The sequence below is a fragment of the Odontesthes bonariensis genome, chromosome 15 (assembly GCF_027942865.1).
Source record: "Odontesthes bonariensis isolate fOdoBon6 chromosome 15, fOdoBon6.hap1, whole genome shotgun sequence".
In the NCBI taxonomy this organism is placed as follows: domain Eukaryota; kingdom Metazoa; phylum Chordata; class Actinopteri; order Atheriniformes; family Atherinopsidae; genus Odontesthes; species Odontesthes bonariensis.
In genome coordinates, this window is record NC_134520.1 from 11,879,086 (window position 1) to 11,892,802 (window position 13,717).

Here is a 13,717-nt window from a genome sequence, read left to right on the forward strand (position 1 = left end):
GCTGCGTGGCAGTCTGGAATCAGGTCGCTGCAGTGTTGTGCAAGTGAAATGTTTTTTTCCCCTCAAGGGGAGCAGGGCCAGCCAGCTAAATAGTGACGGCAAAATTCTACTGTCTAAAGAGAAAGCTATGCTAATATACTGTAACCTGAAGCTGGAGCCCTAAACTGTGCAGGAAGAGCCTTTTCACTGAATAAGCTGGGCCACAATTTCCATCTTAACAGCCATAAACTTGTCATAACGCTATAAAAGTAAAGAAAAACTTAAATATGGCCACATTTTGTTAAGCCTGTTTTATGAGCTATTTCACAGAAACTGTTCAGCTTTTATGGCTGCATAAGTATCCGAAACATGACATCACTGGCAGTAAAGGGTGCAAAACAGTAAAAACATGGCAGTTTGAAAGACAGACTCAAGTCAAGACCATGCGGTAAGGACAAATTTATTCAATACAATAGTGACAGGAAATTACAACAGCAAGAAACATTTCCATGTTTTTGACTAAAAACCCTAATCTGAGACAAAGAGGCACTTACACTGTGTCCATGACTGTGGAATAAAATATTCATCTCCCAACTCAAAACATTTCCAGAGATAATGCACTCACAAACACATTTCATTATCATGTAAGGTTATTCTAAATGAAATTAGTATCAAAAAGTAGGAAGCACCTGTCTCAGCTTGTGTGGATCGACAGTATCGTAGTAGAGAGAGCTTGCAGACAGGAACTTGATTGGGAAATTAATTATCTGTCTATTCATCTATCTTATTCCCCAGTTAGATTGGTGGGGGCTGCAGACTAATGCCTGGCTCAGCCAGTGAGGTCACCGAGACAAAAAGTGACTCAGTCCGGTGTTGAGAATTTCTTACAGAATTTCAACGTTAAATCGGAACCAGACTTGCTCTTAAATTCTCTGTGGCTGAGAGGTTTAGTTCCTTGGTGGAGAATCTCCTCTACAGCTTTGCTTTGCCCGGCTGCAGCTGCAGGGTTTGTAGCTTCATGGCCAGACCCATGTTCCCTGTGATCTTCAGCTTGCCCTGGAAAAATGCCTGGGAATCAGAGAGAGTGGGGAGGGGGGTGTAAAAACTGACATCAGGACAGCTTGAAATCTGAGGCAGCGTTCAATCTGTGTTAAAGAGAACTACACGCTACTGGTTTTAAGAGTTACCATGAGAGATTAACCCAACCCCTGGGAAAAGTGGGGCAATGACAACAAAGGCTTATGACATGTCAGGAAACTGCATGGCACACAAGCACAGAGTGGAATAATGAAAGTTGTTGGACTCAAGTGAACAGAGGATGCAAATCAGATGATGGGTGTAAATATTGAACCAGTCCGAGTGCTCTGTTCCAAAAAGCTCTGAGTTTTGGACAGAAATGGGCAAAGTTAAAGGATCCATTTTGCCTTTGGAGGAAAAAAAAACAAGGTGAAGCACCATCTACAGCTTGGTTTCTTCTCATCCACATTGTTTTCATCCGGCATCAGCTGGTTTCTCTCTCTGCCACAGCAGCACTCTGTCACTGATAACACCTCTGCACACCTCTGTGTGCTTCAGGTCATTGCGTTGTTGCCGGTTGGAAATCTGACCAGTGAAATTGGAACAACAGATTTTTACAAATGAAGATACAATATGTGTGGTGTCTTAGTTCATCCTGCTGTTTCCATCATCTGTTCCATTTTCAGAGGCAGCCATGTGTCTCATGCATGGCATGAACTCCTGAATGTTTTACTACTGTGCTGGAACAGTTAGCAACCCCCTGGCTTTTAGTGAAGCTTCACTTCTGGCTTGCAATTGTTTCTTTACAAAAGGTTTCTGTGTATCTGTTGTATATACCTGTTGCATCTGCTTTAAGGTACAATAATGATTTCTTTTTCAAAGTAAAAAACAACCGCAGCTCCAATCTCAACCATATGATACAATAAACAGTACTTTTACTTTTCTTTGCCACATAATAGACAAAGCGCTTGAAAATGTTACGTGGTTAGATACTTACAGTCTGTGGGTTCATCTTCCCCGTCATCAAAGCCAACAAATCTGTATCCGACATGGAGATGGTGCAATCTGCTTTCTTATCTGCATGGCACAGATACAGGGGCCATTTTAACTCAAAGATAAGAGACATGTGCTTACTTACTTAAAGGCATTATATAAGCAAACGTACAAAAAGCAGTCTGTGGTGGCAGTCCCTTAACTTTAAACTAAAGGTGCTTCTCAAATTAAGGATGCTTCCTTAGAGGCATTTTCATCTTAAGCTCGATAAGAGAACTTCCCTGCATTTGTAAAACACATAGGTAAAACAACTGCGCACTCGGGCAACGTCAAGTTTCATCCGACTTCCCCAACAGCTGAAAAACTGAATAGCTGTTGAATAGTTTGTAGCAGTTAACTTAACAGGTAATAACAGGTATTTAAGGCCAAAATTGTGTGAAAGCCTGTCTAAAGTCTTTTGTGCACAGGACAAAAAAAAAACATCCTATGACACTGTGGAAACATCAGCCCTTTTTTTTTTTTTTTTTTTATAAATACTGTGGTCAGCTAAGATTGGTAGATGCACAGAACTCTGAACATGGTAGTCAGGAGGGCCATCCTCGAGTGTTTTCTTCTCAACTTTTGCGCGAGCCATCGCAGCAACCATGCTAGAAGCTTAATGCAGCACTAAAGAAACATGGCTGTCAAAGATAATTGCTTGACTTTGAGAAGCACCTTAGATCTCCAACTGTGTTCCAAATGTTTAAATGTTCCAAAGATAACAGGCTGTAATTCAGGCCCCCAGAGTTTTCTCACCTGTGTCATTGTGAACACAGCCTTTGCCATTCTTTACATCCACAAACCAAGTTGCCTCCTGTCCATTTGGGCCCTCTTTTACTTTGAAAGCAAAAACTCCTCCAATTTTCTTCACAAGCTGCTCCCCGTCCTACAAAGCAAAGAGATTTCAAGTTAATTTAACCAGAACACCTCTGCTAAGTGCTAACAAAGAAACGGCATGTACAGAAACAGCAGTTACATTCATCTTTTTGTTTTGTTGACCAGTAACAATTTACTTTGAAAAACTACCAATATGGCCGTTATTGTCAACATACTGTATGTGAAACGACAGTTTCCGTGCTTTTATCAGCAGGCGGTGCATGTAGAGAAAAAAAAGTGAACGCGCTGCAGTCCCAGGCTTTAAGTTTGGAGGTTCTCAGCATTTACTTGGACTCACAGAAGAACCAACTGGTTTGTGGTGGATAATAATGATTGTAAGAAGGATGGCAAGAAAAAGCGCTTTACAAGTACAGTCCATAGCAGAAGAAACTAAGGGTCAGTATTTTTTTTACTTCACAAATGTCTTGTAGGATAAAATCATGTGAGGTCAGTCAGCGTCAGCTTAGAATTTGTTTTCATGGCCATTATTTTACACTACAACTCTGGTACAGAAGGGAGGGCTGTGAACTGGTGACACTAATCTTGGGTGGGTTTCTGCCTTGGACACTTTAAATTGAATTCCCATTCAAATTGGGTAATGCAAAACTGTGCTATTTTGCTTCTACACAAGGGTTCACTGTAGCAAGGCTTCAGATTAAGCTTTTTTAAAGCCAATTAACTCGCATGTACATCAGTAAATCCCAAAACAGATGGAATCTAATTCCGTCTCTGACAGCTGTTCTTTAACCATAACTGTGTGTTTAGCCATGAAAACTGACAGAAACCTGGCAGATTTAGCTCACGTTAAAAACCGCTGAAATGAGGTCAGAGAGGCTGGAGGAGAACGTACCGGAATACAGCTTTTTAAATACATTTCATGCCAATTGTCAGAGAGTCGGCGGTGAATTGTTTATTTCTTCAAGGCAGGAATTATCTGGTTAACATTTGAACTTTTATTCACAGGCAGCCTTTGGCATCGGGTATTATTCATGAAACAACGAGGTTTGTAATGAGCTTTTTGTAACATGAGTTACATGGTATAACTTGAAATAAATTTAATTTTTAAATAATCCATAAATATCGGTGTTACTTGACTGTATTATTTTCACAATAATTTATAGTCAAAGAGCTGTGACGTGTAGCTGTATTCACCACATCTGCTGAGCCTGAGGAACACGTACAGAGTAGCCGGGTTTTCATTGAAGAAAAGGTGAATGGAAACTTTAGAAATCAAAAAAACATTTGCTGATATACAAAATAATTGATAGGTTTGCTTGAGGTGGCTTTTGCAAATCAAAAAGGAATGAATTACTTGAGGAATGACAAAAACTTTTTGAATGGCCTCTGACCTGATGAAGATTAAGATGACATGACCCACCAGCTGTTTCCGGTTTGAGCTGACGAACAACAGACACATGACAGACTTCCCCGACATAATATCCCAGAGATTAAAGGGACTCCTCAAGCAGAGCTCTGTGCAATTTTCTCTCATGGACGTTAAAATCAGTATTTGTTTTATTGTCTTCTAGGAGTTAATTTTCTGGTTAGAGCAACTATTTCTTCTACTGTGGCAGCTGATGAGCAATGTCCTAATCTTATACTGCCACCTTCTGGCGATGCCACACAGCCTAGTTTACTCACATCACATTCAGATTTGCTTTGATAGGAAATAGAAACTCAGCTGGTTTCTTCTATGGTAGAAGCAAAATGATAACAGACACTTTGCAATAAAAAAAATTCACGGGAGGTCCTTTAACTCTGCAACCTCCAAATGCATCTTCTTATACACTCGCAGTGGTCTTAGATTCTAATCCCTTTCTCTGTCTATATCCAAGAGTTTACTGTCCACACTCTGAAAGCTGAATATAGCTTAAACAGCAAAAATAAAGTGGTTTGCAATATCCTCCCAAATCTTCTTCAAATTTGAAAACAAACATTCTTCTCCCTCATAATGATGAACTATAGCGGAAATACACAACTGGGATGGAGCCTGTGGGAAAAAAATTTAAAAAAAAGATAAGCTCCACTGCAATAATTCTAAATCTGTTTCTCTGAGCAGTTGTTTTTTAGATATTAAACTAAACCATGTGTCTGAGTTGCAAGACTGCCCCCATGCTGCCGTTTCTACAAATCCCATTTAATACACAGACAGCCTGATTGAGGTGGCACAGGCAGAGCTGCTTAAAGGCACAGGTGGAGGCCATTTGCTTGATTGAGACATAAGCTTGAAATTATTTGTGTGCTACGATGTGACCTTTTACAAACGGATGCAAATGGGACACCAAGAGCCGATGTAGCTGCGTCACACGTGTGGAGAGACTGTGACTGGTTGGACTGATGCTCAGTTTGTTTAACAAAGTACAACAAATCTAACTAAAACTGTTGTGTTGCCCTTTTTCTAAAAACAAGAATCAACACGCATCACTTAAAACTGTAAGTTTGAACATACTGTCTCCTGTTGTGTGTAAAATAATCACCTCCTGAAGCTTCTTGTTGATTTCCTGGAACACACCATGTGCCTTGAAGCCCTCCAGTCCATCAGCTGCACTGGTATTAATGGCTTGAATCCTTAACATGCTGATGGAAAATGCATGAGAATAATAGAGTAAGGTTAGCAATGACAGAAGGATGGAAAAGCAGCACACAGATGTACAGACCAAACAACCACTGACCAGATATTTAATTATTCTGGCACAGTTGAAGTATTTCTTCCGAACAGCTCAGCGTTACTGGGTTTTTTTTGTCGATTTCATTTATAAAGTGATTTGCACCCGGCCGCTGGCCACCAAATATGAGGTGAAGCACCTTACAGAACCCACTCTGCACTCCCAGATGGATTAATGCACAACAAAACCAAGCCTCCATTTTCCACATGGTCTACACCTGGTTCACAGTGAGTGCACCTCAACAGGATTCCTGTGCCACGGTGTGAGCAGACACAGACATATGTCATCACTGATGTTTGACACAAAGAAAAACCTTTCCAGAGGGAATTTCCTGAAAGTGGAGGTGCAAAGGCTGAGCATAGCCAAAAAGAAATATCCATTAGATTTCAGTCCAGAACCTACCCATTTTCTTTCAGATTGTAAAATAGGGCACTCGATATGGAGGTCACTTTGTGTGTAACCTTCTAGTTCTAGTTTATTCTAGCTAGCTATATAACCCATTACTGCGGCCAAGAAGCTGTGCCTGAATGCAAATAGGGCATGAGCCACAAGGCCACATGTGATGGAAGCAGTTACGCTAAAGTGCCACAGTCAAGCGAAATAATTAAAGTAAGTCTCATTAAGCTGATGTGCAGTTTGTGCTTTGATTTGTTGATTCTGACATAAGTTAGTTTGAGCTTCATCTTCTGGCGCCCACTGTTCAAAGTAAACATGCTGCAGCGAGCTGTGGGAGCAGAGACCAGAACTGTGTGGCTTAGTTTGAACTTTAATTGTGATGGGTTTCAATATCTGAAAAGCTGAGAACAGTGTTGAATTTAACCGTGACTCAAATTCCACCACACACAGAGGGGAGCTAAGTGGAAGCGATAATAAAGGCATGGTAGCTCAGCCCTGGGAGCTGCAGAAAGCACTTTTTCCTCAATGTTACACCAAAATCCAGCTGGATCCAGTACTATCGCCACAGATTGGAGACCTGTATGACAATCAGTTAGGGTTAACAGTTAGCATTAGTGGTCAAAGGTATTAAATGGATTAGGGAAAGCATATTGAGTACAGCTGCAGGTGAGAAGTTGCATTTGTTCTGCCTGCTTTCCAGGAAAGCTGGAGACATTTGCCTCTCAGATCCAACATGGCACACTGTGGTGCTCAGTTAGCATATTCCTGCTGGTCAGTTTAAGAGGTTAAGAGAGCAGTTGGCAAACTCAGCCATTTTACATCATTGTTGTGCACACAGAGTCAGAAGGATTTTGAAGAAAATCAAATATCTGCTTTTCACAACATATTTCAGTAGTTACAATATATTAAACCTGGAAGTCTTATTAGTAAGGGATCCTTTTAGGTTAGTCTGCGCATTCGCTTTGAATAACTGAGAATTAGATTTCATGCTTATCAAGGTACTTAAGCCCACATTACCCCCAATGTGTTCATCACTTGTAAGTTTCTTTGGATAAAAGCATCTGCTTAAATGTATGTACAGTTAAAAGTTTCTAAAGAAATTCTTGAAGTAGCCATAAAGTCTGGTTTAATCGCTACTAAACGACTCACAGTATCCTGAGTTCGTCTTTCTATGTCACTGAAAAATGTTACAACTGACACACAGTAGAGTATTACATGATTATATTTTCACATTTTAAAAACTATGTAGACAAACGGACTTTGTAAGGGTAGTTTTTAATGGAAGTTTTTCTGTGCCATCAGAGTTTGAATACGAATTTCTAATATTGAATTTTTACAGCATCAAAATCAGACTTTGAATTTGAAAAACCAACAGTGGAAAAAAAATTCAACTTCCAAAAATTCAGTGGAAAAAGAACCAGACTCAGCATCCGGGTAAACAGGGAGAAGCAATCGATCCCTGTCTCAATTCATCAGATCAGCTCAATAGATATTAGTAATATCTATTACTCAATTTTATTAACACAAATGGCAAATAACGTAAACTCACTCACCGAAGCACCATCACCGGCGTTGGTGGACATGGCTGATCTGTCCGATGTGTAGCGTAACTTGATTGGCTGCCGTTGGATGAATTGAGACAGGGATCAATTGCTTCTCCCTGTTTACCCGGATGTTAAGTCTGGTTCTTTTTTTTTTTCCACTGAATTTTTGGAAGTTGAATTTTTTTCCACTGAATTTTTTGAAGTTGAATTTTTTTCCACTGTTGGTTTTTCAAATTCAAAGTCTGATTTTGATGCTGTAAAAATTCGATATTAGAAATTCGTATTTAAACTGATGGCACAGAAAAACTTCCATAACTTTCGTCAGATTAATGATAATATTACTGCTGAAACTTGAAGATAAGCATGTTGAGAGAGTACACATATTCAAAGACCCCATGAATATTGGTGGCACTCCAATAATTTTATCGTATTTCAGAGTCAGCTCGGCATCTTCCACACTGATGTGCCTGTCAGCTAGCTGGGGAGAACCTGGCACTTTGCACCACAACAACACGCAAAGAAAAGCTGTTGCAGGGCCGGGGGTGCACTTTTCAGTGGTTTAGTTGGTGCCCAGCAAGTATTACAAGCTTATTATGACCAACTGAGGAATGGCTCGTTGAAACCGAAGCCTGGTGACAATGCTCGCATTGTTGCGTGACATTTAACCCATTTCCAAGCTAAGTTTGATGTAACATCAACCGGCACAATGACGGTCGCTCCACTACGTTGTTCAGAACATCAAAGTGCCAATGCTAAACTGCACAAGTTTAAGTGTTCTTACCTCCTTGTCTGTATTTCAGGCATTGTGCAATGACGAAGAGAACACAGTGCCCTAAATAAGCTGACAGCGCTCGTTCTTCGCCTGCTGTTAGCTAACTACCCTTCCTCGTTTCTTCCTGCCTTCACGGATCCTCAGACTCGATGTGTCGATGTCAGAAAGCTGCGAACGGCCTCAAAAATATAGCCTTATTCTGTTCAGCTTTACACCATAAATGATACAATTTAAGGTTGTGTTGTGTTTTGTATGGTTTACGCCATTTTTATCGGGTACACTTTGGAGGTTTTCTACCCGGCCAGCTAAAGCAGTCGTGTTCATGAGGCCTGCACATGGTCTGAGCTGGTTTAAACACACCAGCATCACAGCTCTTCCATGTTTGTCTTTATGTGTGTGCACATAGGTAATCCTGTGCAGGATTACCTCCTGATTTTGGACTTTTGGAAAAACACTTTAAGGGCTGCATTATAAAGATTTTCTTGAAGATTTAGTGGGTTTGTTTTAACTGTCGTAAAACAGATTTTTCATGACCCTTGATTGCGTGTATTTTTATATTTAGCAAAAACTGACCCAAGCGTGTTCTCACCGAGGCATGTTTAACTAATGCAAAAACACACCTGTAATCTGTCACCACCTTTGCGATAAGATTGTGTAAAACCTCAAAAACAAGTGCACAAAACAATCAGATTCCTCTGTGGGTAGAAAACTCTCACGTCGTATCATTGAAGTGAATTTGGCTTTGATTCTTTTATTTCCAACACACACAAAGAACAATGTTCTAAGATAATAAGGTAACCTCCAGGCTTTTTGCTGTACTTATTGGGCTATAATCTAAAGGTGACAGGCAGTTAAAATGTGATGTGTGAAAGAGATAACTATGATTTCAACATGGCAGTTTTATAGACAGCTAATCAGCAACAACTTCATAGACTTGTAATATCAGATGTTGAAGATACATTGATGATGAATGTATGGATTTCAGATAATAAGCCACAAATATAAAAGACTGCAGCGCACTTTTGCTGCAGTCAAAGCTCCAGACTCTTTGAAGAGGACAGGTAAGGTTTAAAATCCAAAGAGCAAGTGGACATGAACATTCGAACATTTCGTAATGTAATCTCTGAATGATTACATTCACTGCTTCTGTAGAGCAAAGTTACAAGGCTGGCTGTGTGGGTGGGTTGGTAAGTAGGGCAGGACTCAAAGCAAGTGCTCAGCCCACAGAAGCCTTATCACTCTTTCATCACAGACTGTTTATGCTATGAGTTGCAAGGTGATGCTGACCTGCTGGTGTAAAGTTCACAGAACTCCCAGAACTGTTTTTCCTGTCAATTCTTTAGTTCAGTTTCAGTGACGGTGGGTCAGAGGCAGGATCAATGGAAAACTACTGAGGGCGAGATGACTGAACTGTGACAGAAGCTCCTTAGCTTTCTGTCGGTTATCAGAGTCACGTGAGCAAGGTCACAGCTCAGACCGGCCATCTCTGTTTTTGTTTACTTCATGTAAACAAAATTCAAGATGTGCTTTAAATGTGGTGCAGCCACCGCCGTTGAGCTCTGGAGAAGCTTTGTTTTTTCACGAGAAAGAATGTGTGGCTTGTAAGGCGCAACAAAGACAAACAGTAAAGCCTCAACTTACTTCCAAGTCTGTCTCATCCTTTCACCTTTTTAACGCCAAACCAAATGTTTAGCTATCTGTTACTCAGTGCAGAATTACGCATGAGCAGTGGACAGATTAACATCTATGTCCCATCCTGGGAAACTCCACACTCTCACTTTCTCTCATTGCTTTTATGAGAAATTGTTATGGTAAATTCTGTCTCTTAGAACTGCTTTAGAAACCCCCACAACAGGCTTTCCAATCCACATCACCATTTGCCTCATGTACCATGTGCCGAGACACAGTAATTGTGTTTCAGGTGTTTCAGGTATAAATGATTTTGATTCCCTTTGTCCTGGGTCTTTCTCCACCATGACCGCTGAGTGGTGTAGGATTGACCTCTTTTGCAGAAGAAAATAAACTTGTGACCGGCCGGCAGAAAAAGAAAGGTCTCTATTTCATTTCTCATCAGATGTAATAGGAAGGTAAGAAAAACTTCCACCACACCTTAGCCACACCCACCATGAACGGCAAAGTGTAACCGTTTCACACTTTGTGGTTTTTTTTTTTTTTACAGAATTAGGTTTTTACATTTCAACATTTGTAAACATATGCTAAAGGCTAACATGGATGATATCCATCCATCCATCTATTTTCATCTGCTTATCCGTGGTCAGGTCGGGGAGGCAACAGGACCAGGAGAGAAACACAGACATTCCTCCCCCCAGCAACACTCTCCTAGCATGGGCGAAAGCCGACTTTTGACTCTGTCAAACAGTCTGGGAAAACCCAAGAGGAATCCGTTCCCATGGAGGGTGGGACCTTACTCAGCAACTTAAATTCATTGGAGTTCCCTTAACCAATCAGTAATGTTTAGAAAGGACGTAGGTTATGCGCCGAGGTTCATGCTTACTCTCGCGAGGCTCTAGCTCGGGAATCACGCTTCCCACATCCGCTTTCATTATACCAGTACCATTTGATAAATCAAACTTTTCCCAAAGCCAGTTGGAAGGAGAGCTACGACATCCTTGCCACTAACAAAATTGACGAGGCATTCCTCTTGCTCTTGTTTTAATTGTATAATGCTCTCCAGAGTTGAGACAACTTCATGGATGGCTTCTAGCGTTCTTCCGTTGCCATGTTTATTTCCGCTGCAGTTGAACTACAATTATATGGACTACAATGGACTCCGCGCGTGAGTTCTGCGTCACCACTCGCAACTGTTTGCTGATTGGCAAAACACTGAGCGAACCGAGGTAGGGGGATTTGGCCAGACTATGTGCGGAGCCAAAATCTTTGGGCGGAAGTACGTAGGATGGCGTCGCCAGGCCAACACTCTCCAGCTCCTCCTATAGTATCCAGAGGCGTTCCCAGGCCAGAAGGGACAAATAATCCCTCCAGCAAGTCCTTGGTCTGCACTGGGGCCTCCTCCTAGTAGGACGTGCCCGGAAAAGCTGGACCAGGAGGCATCCTAACCAGATGCACAAACCACCTAAGCTGACTCCTTTCGATGCGAAGGAGCAGTGGCTCTTCTCCAGCTCCCTCCAAATGTTGGAGCTCCTCCACCTATCTCTAAGGCTGAGCCTAGCCACCCTCCAAAGGAAACCCATTTCAGCCGCTTGTAACCGTGATCTCGTTCTTTCGGTCACCAGCAGTGCTCCCAGTAGACCCACACACTCACCAAGACTGAAAAGTTTAACAGTTTATTGTGCAATATATCAACCAAATATACAGTACAGACTAAAAGTTTGGACACACCTTCTCATTCAATGAGTTTCCTTTCTTTTCATGACTATTGACATTGTAGATTCACACTGAAGGCATCAAAACTATGAATTAACACATGTGGAAATATGTACTTAACAAAAAAGTGTAAAACAACTAAAAATACGCCTTATATTCTAGTTTCTTCATAGTAGCCACCTTTTGCTGTGATTACTAGCTTTGCACACACTCTACATTCTCTTGATGAGCTTCAAGAGGTAGTCACCTAAAATGGTCTTCCAACAGTCTTGAAGGAGTTCCCAGAGATGCTTAGCACTTGTTGGCCCTTTTGCCTTCACTCTACGGTCCAGCTCACCCCAAACCATCTCGATTGGGTTCAGGTCCGGTGACTGTGGAGGCCAGGTCATCTCTCGCTCAACCTGCCATAACTCGTGAACAAGATACCGAGATACTTAAATTCCACCACCTGAGGCAAGGACTCATCCCAAACCCAGAGAGAGCATTCCAGCTTTTTCAGTTGAGAACTGTGGCCTCAGATTTGGAAGAGCTGACTTTCATTCCAGCCGCTTCACACACTGAAGGTCTTGATTGAAGACGCCAAAAGAACCACATGTGGTTCCCAAACTAGACACCCTCCTCTCCAAGATTACTTCTCTAGGTCCTGTCCATGAAAATCACAAACAGGATCGGTGCCAAGGGGCAGCCTTGGGGGAGTCCAACAGGCACTGGAAACAAGTTCAACTTAGTGCCAAGAATGTGGAAACAGTTCTTACTTTGTTATACAGGGAATGGATAGTTCGTACTCCATACTCCCTCAGTAGTCCCCACAGAATCCCTCGGGGAACACTTGCTTTCAAACAGGAAGTGGTTATTCTTAAGAAAGTCCAATCAGTACCACACTTCACCCATCAGATGACAGACAGCTACTAAGCAGATGTACAAGTCAATATCCCTCATTGCCATGACACGCTCACTTTAAACGTGAATTCACAGAGAAACAGGAAGTAGTTACATACAACTACAAGTTACATAGACACATAGAACATTAAATCTGCATCAAATTTGAGATGATCACAGTTCCATACAAAACACATGTACATATTAATATTCTGCTATCACCATTTCTCTGCCCACTTATAAAATGACATTGCTTTGTATAAGGTAGTACATATAGCAGGCACATAAAACATATAATCTGCACCACATTTAACAATCCCATGCTGAATACTACCACATGTCAGTACTGTCTAATCACCAATGCTGTGTATTTTAAGTTGGAAATTTGTCCCTATTTAGATCTTACATTTTACACTTTTATGTAAAGTAGAAAACCACTCTATGTTTTTCACCATTGATAACAGTCTGAGCACTGTGGGATGGGGGAGGGTGGAGTGCAGTTAGCAAAAGAAAAGAGTGTTGTCGATATAATTCTCAGGATAGTGACATAGATGACCAAGCACAAGCCAAATGAATAAAAAAAGGATCTTAATTAGGAGTTAAAGGAGAAATTTATGTCTGTTATGATAACGGTTCATTATGTCTAGTTACTTTCTATTTTATTTCATAGAGTTTGCCCTGTTGAGTTTTACATCCTTTCCTGTGTCACACCTTGTTTCCATGACTGATTGTCTCACCTCCTGTTCATTTGTGATTTTTCTCCTTCATCATATTTACCTCTGGGTTTCAGTTTTTCCACGTCAGACCATTTCATATTACTTCCTCTCATGTTGCTCGCTGCCTGCCTCCACAGTCTCCATGCGGCTTGTCCCTCTTCTGGTGTGACTGTTACTAAGAAGGTCCCCTCATTCAGCTTTCAAGATGGTCAGTTCTTAAACTCTGCTCAAGTTGCCACCAAAGAAAAGAGGCTCCAGGTGACCTTGTCTCGCCTCTTCTGACATGCCTGAGCTAGCTGCCCTTCTATTCCAGTCCCCATTGCAACCCCGGCTGATCTGACCAGCATGGACGCTGTGCCTCTGTCCACCCAGAAGGGGTTTCAGATGGCTCATAAAACTGTCAAAACCTTTTTATGACACTGTGTCTCGACCGTTGCTTTGGCGTAATAGAATCTAAATCGAAGTAACATGATAAAAAACGTGACCAGGTTTTGT

General features: G+C 41.4%; 1 protein-coding gene across 1 annotated transcript; it reads right to left on the reverse strand.

The window, feature by feature from the left end:
- Nucleotides 1-423: 423 nt before the first annotated feature.
- Nucleotides 424-8,422, reverse strand: scp2b (sterol carrier protein 2b). Its single transcript, XM_075486250.1, has 5 exons — nt 8,292-8,422; nt 5,382-5,481; nt 2,785-2,914; nt 1,994-2,073; nt 424-1,047 (listed from the first exon to the last, which is right to left on the reverse strand). Exons 1-5 carry the CDS (start codon nt 8,312-8,314, stop codon nt 952-954), a joined length of 429 nt encoding a protein of 142 aa, XP_075342365.1. The 5' UTR covers nt 8,315-8,422; the 3' UTR covers nt 424-951.
- Between the last annotated feature and the right edge of the window lie 5,295 nt (nt 8,423-13,717).

Bases quoted from the DNA above. Each gene is read 5' to 3' on its own strand.
- scp2b (XM_075486250.1), bottom strand. From the start codon at position 8,314: ATGCCTGAAATACAGACAAGGAG. The intron at 5,482-8,291 runs GTAAGAACACTT...ATTTTCCATCAG, and splicing joins CCTGAAATACAGACAAGGAG to CATGTTAAGGATTCAAGCCA. The intron at 1,048-1,993 runs GTAAGTATCTAA...TCTGATTCCCAG, and splicing joins GGAAGATGAACCCACAGACT to GCATTTTTCCAGGGCAAGCT.